At 43.3% G+C, this 10,077-nt stretch overlaps 1 protein-coding gene across 1 annotated transcript in view; it reads left to right on the top strand.

The window, feature by feature from the left end:
- The window catches only part of trim36 (tripartite motif containing 36), a 15,279-nt gene that overhangs the window by 3,682 nt on the left and 1,520 nt on the right, over window positions 1–10,077 (top strand). The window contains exons 3-8 of the mRNA XM_016538356.1: window positions 3,033–3,376; window positions 3,453–3,599; window positions 4,513–4,608; window positions 6,641–6,894; window positions 8,158–8,279; window positions 9,738–10,037. Coding sequence (XP_016393842.1) covers window positions 3,033–3,376; window positions 3,453–3,599; window positions 4,513–4,608; window positions 6,641–6,894; window positions 8,158–8,279; window positions 9,738–10,037 — 1,263 coding nt within the window. The remainder of the gene's footprint in view (window positions 1–3,032; window positions 3,377–3,452; window positions 3,600–4,512; window positions 4,609–6,640; window positions 6,895–8,157; window positions 8,280–9,737; window positions 10,038–10,077) is intronic.

Raw genomic sequence — 10,077 nt, 5'->3', positions numbered from 1 at the left:
CTTTCATTGCAGTTTTTCCCAAGAAATGTGATGCTGTTTTCATGTTCGTACAGTCATTGGTTGTGAATCAGGTTTCACTCCACTTCTGTTCACGTTTAACCATTGTTAGTCTTGTTTCACTTTTCTCTCTGTTGCCTGCAGCCTCGCTGAGGAGGTCGTTTGGAGGGAGAGGTAGATGTGGTTTACGTAATTTAATTAGCTGTAGTGAGTACTGTGTCTCTAGAACGCTCTCTTCTCGCGCGCAACGCTTTCCGTAAGCGACGGAGGAACAAATCACGAGTAGATGCCACTTAAAAGGGTAGTCGTGAAAAAATGAAAATGTTCTGCTAGTTTACTCATCCTCGGATTATCCAAGCTGTAGATGGATTTTATTTCTTCAGTAGAACAGGAAAGAAGATCTTTATCTGAAACTGCTCATTGGTGATTCATAAAATGCAAGTCGACGGCTACCAGCACTTTGAGAGTCAGAAACGCATATAACAGACAACACGGAATGAATCCCTGTGGCTCCTGACGATATATTGAGCTCTTATGAAGCGAAACGATCAGTCTGTGCAATAAACATTATTTACAGCATTATTACCTGTAATCCAGAGCCTCAGGCAAACGGTCCAGTTCACGAACGAATCATTCTTTTGAACCGGTTCTTTTTAGTGAACTAGTTGAACCAGTTCATCGAATCGGACTGAATCGTCGGAATCAGTTCAGGCTCGAGCAGCACAGATCTACAAGTTACTCAATCAAACTCGTTTTGAGACGCCTGACAGTCACTGCGACTGGAAATGAGCCGAAACACCGGCGAATCTGATCCTGTGATGAACGAACTGATTCCTCCAACAGTCACTGAACTGAGGAAACCGTTCGACTCGAACCGAACACCGATGAGCCGCTGATCTGCGCATGCGTGAACTGAACACTGAACAGTTTTTATGGTTTCTCACTGTTTATGTAAAAAGGTGAGCTGGTGAAGACTAGTTTATATGCTTTAGACATGAAAACATCCGCACTTCACATCATTATTGGGTGATTTAATCATATAATTGTGTATACGTGACGTCACTGCGTGATTACATAAACTAGTGAATCTGTCAGAAAGCACCAGTTCACTGAAAAGAATCGTATTTCACTGCTTGCCTGAGGCTCTGGATTACAGGTAATAATGCAGTTTCTTGCACAGACTGATCGTTTCACTTCATAAGACCTCAATATATCGTCAGGAGCCACTAGGATTCATTCTGTGTTGCCTGATGTGCTTTTTTGACTCTCAAAGTGACGGTAGCCGTTGACTTCACCAATGAGCACGGTTTCAGCTAAAAATCTTCTTTACTGTTCTACTGAGGAAATAAAAGTCACTACATCTTGGATGGTCTGAGGAAGAGTAAATTAGCAGGAAAACTTTCATTTTTGGGCGAACTGTCCCTTTGAAACTCTCGTGAGCGTCCGCTGAGCTGACAGCCGCCCGGATCAGATCTAGCAGTGCGTCTGCGACTCCTGCACAGAACCGTGAGAACGCGTGTTTCATGTTGCTGTGGAGGAACACGGGAATCCCAGAGCGTCCGTGAGGGAAGAACATCTCATGCAGAGAGAATATTCAGACATTTTTCTTCTAGACAACAGCAACTAACTAAATAGCAGTGAACTAGCAGTATGTTGTGTAAAGAACTTCTCGTCACATAATAATCTTCCGTCTCTTGTGCTGATGGGCCTGTTTCTGGTCTGAGCGTTTATTTTCCTCTCATTGCGGCAGCATCAGCTCCCAGCATGCCTCGCGGCGCAGCACACTCACGGCTTAAGTACACGCTTTATTTCAGTCATGCTCGCTCCCATGTCCCGATCTGAACCCGGCGCTCGCTCAGATCTCGGTCCACGTTCATCATCATGCTGTAGCGCGTCCGCATGCGTCGCTTCCATCCATCTGTGCTGCACGTGTGTCCTGCTGCATCCGACGGTGTGATGTTATCTCTCCTTTGGTCTGTTTGCATTTCACTTTGCTGTTCTTTGTCATCAGTGCTTGCTGGAGAAGTGATTTCTTTCACCCTGAAATGATTTTCCCACAAAAGCCCATGACACTGACCTGCACGATCTGGAGGTTCATCTCACTTTAAAGCTGCTGTGTGATCATCTGTTCGTCGCTGGCAGTAGAGATGCTTAGAAACTGAACAAAGGCTGAAATTCTTGGCACTGAATGTAACTGTGATTAATGATGGATGTGTTGACCGTAAAGAGGTCACACTTACAGTAGAAACTCTAGGTTAGGGTTGGGTTACGCTTGTTTAGCTCAACGTCTCATGCTACTGTTTACACAGTCAAAGACGTTCCTGCCACTGTTCCTTTAGAAGAGGAAAAATAAACATTGTGTATTCTTAATGTAAGCGGTATTCTAAAGTATGATATGTCGTTGGAGTGTAGATAGCATGGTGCTATCACAACCTGAGGGAAGAACGACTGCAATCAAAATAATCCGGTTCAGTTTTCAGCCCAGTGTGTCCAGAATTTCCGGTTTTGGTTCTAGAAAAAAGAATCTTAATTTCGGTACATCACTAACTGATTCTTGAGGAGTGAAACACGGACGCTTCACAACACTGAACACTTCGCAGCCAGACGTGTCATCTTCTGACTCCACCAATGACGTGACCATCTGTTAGGCTGAGCAATGGAAGACGGAGTGTTTGTGGAAACCTGTCAGGAAATCATCTGTGAATGATCAGTTCTGTTTGGGGGAGCAGAAACGAGACACCGCAGCTTTAAAAAGAGTGACCTCGATCTCATTCAGCGCTGTGGAATAGATTACAGACAGGCCTGTCATTCAGTTTTTTGCTTAAAATTAGTTTTTAATTGCCATTTTTTGATCTTTTGTTTCTCGTGTCCAGATCACTGTCTGCTGTTGTGCTGTGTTCAGTTTGAGTCACTCCATGTGTGTCTGACCTTCTTTGATCATTAGTGCTTCATTGTGTGTGTGTGTGTGTGTGTGTGTGTGTGCACGTCTGTTCCTCCCCCTTTATCTTGACCGCTGTCACGTGTTGCTGCATCAGGGTCCATATCTTCTCCTGGATGGAGGCGCTCCTCCGTCACTCCCCGAGTCACCGCCTTCCCGTGTCCCGGCTGTCAGCATGACATTGATCTCGGGGAGCGAGGGATCAGCATGCTCTTCAGGAACTTCACTCTGGAGAGCATCGTGGAGCGCTACCGTCAGGCGGCCCGCGCGGCCGTGGCCATCATGTGCAACGCCTGCAAGCCGCCCGTTCAGGAGGCCACCAAGAGCTGCATGGACTGCAAAGCCAGCTTCTGCAATGAGTGCTTCAAGATGAACCACCCCTGGGGAACGCCCAAAGCCCAGCACGAGTATGTGGGACCCACCACCAACTTCAGACCAAAGGTCCGTATCAACCCCGCCACCGCTGCGCTATATCAGCTGCTGTCATTGATCTAACCCATCAAACCCTGGGTTCCAGGTGCTCATGTGTCCCGAGCACGAGATGGAGAAGGTCAACATGTACTGTGAGGTGTGCCGGCGTCCTGTGTGTCATCTGTGCAAGCTCGGCGGATCTCACGCTAATCACAGAGTCACTTCCATGAGCAGCGCCTACAAGATCCTGAAGGTGCGTCCAGTGTAATAACATTCACTGGGCTGTTTGTCTGTCCATGTTCAGAAGAGCTCACAACTGCTCTTATTTTATAATGTTTCCTGAGGTGAACTATGGAAGCTTGTTTCTGCCACAGAATAAAAAAATGTAAAGATAATTGCAACTTTTTTTTAATCTCACTATTCTGCCTTTTTTTCTCAGAATAGCAAGTTTACATCTCAAAAAAATAATTCTTGCAATTGCGAGTTCATATCACGCAATTCTGACTTTTATCAGGGTTTATAGTGAGTTTGTATCTCACAATTCTGACTTTCTAACTCGCAATTGTGAGTTCTTTTCTCAGAGTTTATATTTGAGAGTTTATATCTTACAATCGTGAGAAAAAGTCACAATTACTTTTGTATTTTCTAATCAGTTGCAGACACAGGCTTCCATAGTGCACTTATAATGTTAGTAGGAGTCATAATTTAGAAATAAATGGCCATTTTCTACCCTGATTTTATCCCTGTAATATGAACCGTTTAAATGGGCGTGTCTCTTTAAGACTTCAGTGTAAACCTCCACTGCTGATTTTTTTGACCCGTTTTAGGTCTACAAGATCAAGTCAATTTTCTCAATTCGTGACCCTTTTAAAGTATTCATGGCTGAAAACAAGCGCTATTGTGTTTCTGGTGGATAGATTTGTCCGGGGAGGGACCGAGCTCAATCTCTGTCAGCATCTGCTGAGTCAGAAATATTAGACGACTGCAAACAAGAGCCGTCACTCATCCATTTTTAATGCAATATTTCTATCTTAATCTGTTCTGTCCAGGTCCCGGTGTTGTAGATGCTCTCAAAAGCTGTATTAGGCGTCTCTCGCTGTCCGGAAATCATGCGGGAGGTCGATTTTTCCACTGTGTTCTAATGGGCTTAACTCTTCTGTCAACAGGAGAAGCTATCGAAGAGTATCCATTACCTAATTAGCAAAGAGGACCAAGTGAGGACTCAGATTTCTGAGCTGGAGGTGATGATGCGTCACACAGAGGTAACGGCGAGCTCATTTCCTGCTTGATCCTGATTGGCCAGAACAGTCGGAACAGATGTGACTGAAGCTCCCTCATTGGAGCGTTCATTCAGAGAAGTGTTTTATGCTGCCGTTGATGTCATATTATGTTCTGTTTATGTCCACGAGCTCTTAGCGTGGATTAAATGCGTTTTTAATGTTGGCGTGTTGAATGGTTTGGTGTGGGAAGTTCTTTTTGCTGTCATCCGCTTAAAGGCTAGCTCGCGGCAAACGGCAGCATCCAACAGTTGTCGGGTTTCTCTGAACTCTGTTCATTCTCAACACCAGTGTCGGGGAAAGTTACTTTTAAAAGTAATGTTACAGTATTGCGTTACTCCATAAAAAAGTAACTACTTGTGTTACTTGGTTACTTTTTATGGAAAGTAATGCATTGTTACTTTAGCGTTACTTTTTCTCATCTGATCTGGGCTTGTTTAATCATTCTTAATAACAAAAAACCCAAATGTAATCTTTTTGGCAACCGTAAAGGCCCTTTCACACCAAAAGTGATGATGATGATCCTCAGGCTGAAGGAAACGCCTCTGATTTCTCTCAACATGCGGACAGCAGAGCTGTCAGTGAAACAAAGTAACTTATCTGAAAAAGTAACTCAGAAATGTTCTTGTAAATTTAAAAGTAATGTGCTACTTTACTAGTTACTTGAAATAAGTAATCTGACTCGTGTTACTTGTAATGCGTTCCCCCCCCAACACTGCTTACCAGCATTCATTCTGAGGTAGGGTTTTTCTCTTGACGAAAACAAGACAAGAAAAATAAGGTCATTAAACGATAACTGAGACTATATCAACATGCAATAAAAAGACGAGACTAAAATGTAGTTAAAAGAACGAAAACTTTACCAAAACCTTTTTATTTTTGTTTAAAAAAAAGTTGAGCTGAAACATTTCAGACTGCTGTGCAAGACTCTATTACGCCAGATATCAAGAGCTCAAATCCCCCAAACAGAGCTTTTCTGTTAAACGGATACATATTCTTCCTGGCTTTTTGATTTATGCAATCTGGCCATTTTTGAGTTACTATTAGTAATTTCTCTGTTATAATATTTGAGAGTAGGATTGTGTTACACCAGTTTTCATAACGTAGACCGGGCGAGTGTAATATATCTAGAGTCTTTGGTGTTTATTTAGCCTCTGATTGATAACCTGTGATAAATCTGTACACTAGATGAGCTGAAATAAACCATGCATACGAGTCGATGTTCTATTGATTTGTGCTTATTGGTGAAAGAGGAACTTCTGATGAAATGTAAAAATAAATTTCCCAAATGACGACAATCATTGCAATTAAAATTGAGCAAAATAATAATATTTATAATTTTAATCATTATACAGTAAGACAAAAAATATGAAGTTTTCACTGACTAAAACTAGATTAAAACTGAAACGGGACAAGTTAACTTAACCAAAGTCTTGTAAAAAGAGCTGAGAAAATGAACACTATTCTGAGGGTATAACGAACTGTTTTCCAGAAATCCATTTTTCTTTAAATCATCTTTGAAAAGGGGTTTGCCTTATTAAACAGCATGTGTTTCTGCACCGTCAGCTATGTTAGTGTTTTATCGTTCACCAGCTGCAACAAAATCATTCTGAACTCTCCCAACGATATCGTTCTCTACTCTGAGGGAGTTCACCAAATTAAGCCGTTACAGCGTCACAACAAATGAATGTGATTACAGTTTAAACGCACTGTTTATTTCACTTTTCACGTATGTCACTTGTTTGTGATTAAAAATAGGAACAATGAAGAAAATAACAACGATAAAGAATTTGGTCACATCGTCCACTCCTACTATGACCTCAATCTTTATTTTTTATTTTTTTATTTTTTGTTCCCTTGACTTCCCTGGTTATTTTCAGTAGGGAAATTAGTTTGTCTGTACTGCTAGCTTAATACTCATAAAGAACTAACATGAAGGATATGATGATAAGGAGGTGGTCAGTGTATTTGCATGACGGCAGCAGGATCTTTGTCTCGGATCTTCCTCTGAACGCAGGAGAACGGGCAGCTCGCCGAGAGACGCGCCAACGAACACTTCGAGCATCTCTTCGAGACGCTTCAGGAGCGGAGGACGGAGATGCTGCGCTCCATCGAGCAGAGCCGGAGTCTGCGGGTGGAGCGTCTGCGGGCGCAGGTGGAGGAGTACCAGGGCATGCTGGAGAACAGTGGCCTTGTGGGATACGCTCAGGAGGTGCTGAAGGAGACGGATCAGTCCTGCTTCGTCCAGACGGCCAAACTGCTGCACGTCAGGTTCGGCCTCGCCTCGTTTAGCCTCGAGACACGTGACCGTAATCCAGAGTCTTTGTCATCTGGCTTGTGTTTCTAGATTTAAACAAGGCTCGGTTCATTCACTGTAATCCTGATCTCTGTTAGTCCACAAAGCTGCTTTGCCGTTCACTTTCCCACAAACCCTGAGTCACTGCTTTGGATTCGCCGCATGGGTTTACAGCTGGTAACAGTAACGCTTTTAGGCCATACAGATCGTTTCAAAGCAGCTTCAGAGTAATGAATCGTGTCGCTAATTTAGATGATTTAAAACACTTAGACGACTCTTCCCAGAGAACTAGATGAAGTTCATCAAGACGAACTTAACGTTGACTTGAGAAAGCCTTGCCTGAAAGATTGAAGTAGTTGTAAAAGCTTGAAGTTTTAAACTGTTTTAAAGATTGAAATGATAGAAAGATTAGAAATATTACGTAGGATGGAAGCTTAAATTAGTCTAATTGTGACCCTGGAGCACAAAAGCAGTGTTAAGTCGCTGGGGTATATTTGTAGCAATAGCCAACAATACATTGTATGGGTCAAAATTATACATTTCTCTTTTATGCCAAAAATCATTAGAATATTAAGATCATGTTCCATGAAGATATTTTGTAAATGTCCTACCGTAAATATATCAGAACTTAATTTTTGATTAGTAATATGCATTGCTAAGAACTTCATTTGAACAACTTTAAAGATGATTTTCTCAATATTTAGATTTTTTTGCACCCTCAGATTCCAGATTTTCAAATAGTTGTATTTCAGCCAAATATTGTCCGATCCTAACAAACCATACATCAATGGAAAGCTATTTATTCCGCTTTCAGATGATGCATAACTCTCAATTTCCAAAAACTGACCCTTATGACTGGTTTTGTGCTCCAGGGTCACGTATGGCCTAGAAATGATGGATGGATAGAATGAGTCTCGAGGGCTTCAGTGAGTTTAGATTTGAATGCTTATCAGTTGGAGTTTGAAGAGTTTTGGCTCATCTGATGCAAGTCTGGGATTTTTTTCCCCGGGTTTTCATCGTCATTTTTAGGAAAACCCTACGTCCTTTCTCAAGCCAACGTAATGAATGGAGCTGTTCCTCTGGGATCTGTAATGCACTTCTGATACTGTAGTACGGTTCTGATTTTCTCTCTGATTGTATCTTGTATGCAAGTAATTCATAAACTCATTACTGCGGAGCTGTTGGGAAATATCCACTTTATTTCACATCAGTTGAATGACTGTCGTTTCTGTTAACAGGATTCAGAAAGCCACCGAGTCTCTGAAGATGTTCCAGCCTGCGGCGACGCCGTCGTTCGAGGAGTTTGTGCTGGACACGTCGAAGGAGGAGCTCTTACTGAAGGAGCTGAGCTTCAGCGGCGGTGAGACTCTCCTGAGATGAGCAGAGTAATCCACTTACAGGCTTTCTGAAGTCAGCGTAACGTCTCTCGCTGACCTGTCCTGGGGTTAAAGGTGAACGATCGGGGTTTCTTGTGTTCCTCTACATGTGTTCGTCAGTGCTGCTGAGCAAAGGCTCTCAGGGAGCGGATGGAGATCGGTGTGGCTTTATCCTGCTGTGCACCGTTAGGCTCCTCGTTCCTCCAGCTGGAGGATTTTAACATTGTGAGACACGTTTAGATGCTGACCACAGAAACGCAGGAGGTTATTGATCAGCGCTAATGCTGCTGCTGGCTGGAATCTTTATCATTGCAGCTGGAATGCGATTGGCTGAATCGCTGACGAGGCAAAACTCAGCGATGCTTTTCCATCATCAGCTTTAATTCTGCCGCAGTACAACAGATTCTCTCAGCTTCCACTGCAGGTTTTCCTGCTGCTGCCGTCTCACGGTCTCCTCCGTCCGGATTAATGCGTCTTACTGTTTGGATCAATAGCTTGTTATTCACAGAGAAGTGTTTCGGGCGTCGTGCCTGGGCTCTTGGCAGACCGGCTGGCCGTGATGGGCCCCGTCTCCACGGCGACCAGCGGGCCTCGTCCTCGGGGTCACGTGTGTCTCGCTGTGTTGGAACGGTTTAAGGAACAATAGCAGGACTCTGAGAGACGGCAGATTTATGCTGCATTTCACAGCAGATACATAAAGATGCGGCACTTGTTAAAGTCACCTTTATTTCAACAGCGCTTTCAGAATGAGTCCAAGCAGATAAAAATAGCAGAATCAGTGATGGAAACTCAACAGCAGCTCTAAAAGACAATAGAGTCATTATTCAGATCAATAGCAGTGTGAAGTTATTCGATCAGCTATAGGAAGTTCAGCTTGAGTCAGTTCAATGTTGATTGAATTATGTGAGCAGTTAGATTTATCTTGGTCCTGTGTCCCTTCAGTTACTGTGTAATCATCAGAAGCCCCGTTGCTTGTTCGTTTCTAAAAAATGTCTTTGTAATTTGTGTGCATTTAGAGCAGGGTTTCCGGCAGGTCCTTAATAAGTCTTACATTCGGTTTGTCATATTTATGGCCTTTAGTATGACAAAAGTCTTAATTATCATTTGAAGAGGTCTTACATTTGGGAATGGAAAAACAGAGTTGCCGCTCTATGCACAAAGGCTAAATTGACTGATTAAATAAACATGAGTGCTGCACATTTAAAAGTCAAAAAATGTCACGTTCAACAGGATCATATATTGATATATGAGAACATAAACCAATTTCAATAAATATGTAAATATTGAATAAAACAAGTATTGAGGAAACTTGCAGTTATCCTGTTTTGCCGTTAAATGTGACGCAGCCAAGAGCGTGACTGTGATTGAGTTTTGCATGAGGCCAGATGCTCGTGAAGAAGACTTTCTGTGCTGACTGAAATATTAATCCTTTCTGTCATCAGTTCCTGCGCCTCCAGTGATCGATCTCTCTCGCTGCTGCGTTTATAACGAGGGTCTGATCCACTGGCGGCTGTCTGAAGACTCTCTGCCCACCGATCATTACATTGTGGAGTTCAGGAAGCTGGGGGCTGAGGATGAGGAGGAATCCCGCTGGAGCGCGACTGAGCGTGTTTACAGCTGCAGCACGGTGGTGTCTGATCTGGCCGGCGACGCTCGCTACGCTTTCAGAGTGAAGAGCTGCCGTAACGGTGTGTTCAGCCCCTGCAGCCCTGAGGTGTCCTTCCACACGCCTCCAGCGCCGGGTAAACACACACACACACTCTCTCACACTCACACACACAC

Source organism: Sinocyclocheilus rhinocerous, unplaced genomic scaffold (genome assembly GCF_001515625.1).
Source record: "Sinocyclocheilus rhinocerous isolate Xijiao unplaced genomic scaffold, SAMN03320098_v1.1 scaffold1931, whole genome shotgun sequence".
Classification (NCBI taxonomy): Eukaryota; Metazoa; Chordata; class Actinopteri; order Cypriniformes; family Cyprinidae; genus Sinocyclocheilus; species Sinocyclocheilus rhinocerous.
The sequence above is the reverse complement of the archived record's forward strand: the minus strand, read 5'-3'. Positions and strand labels throughout refer to the sequence as shown.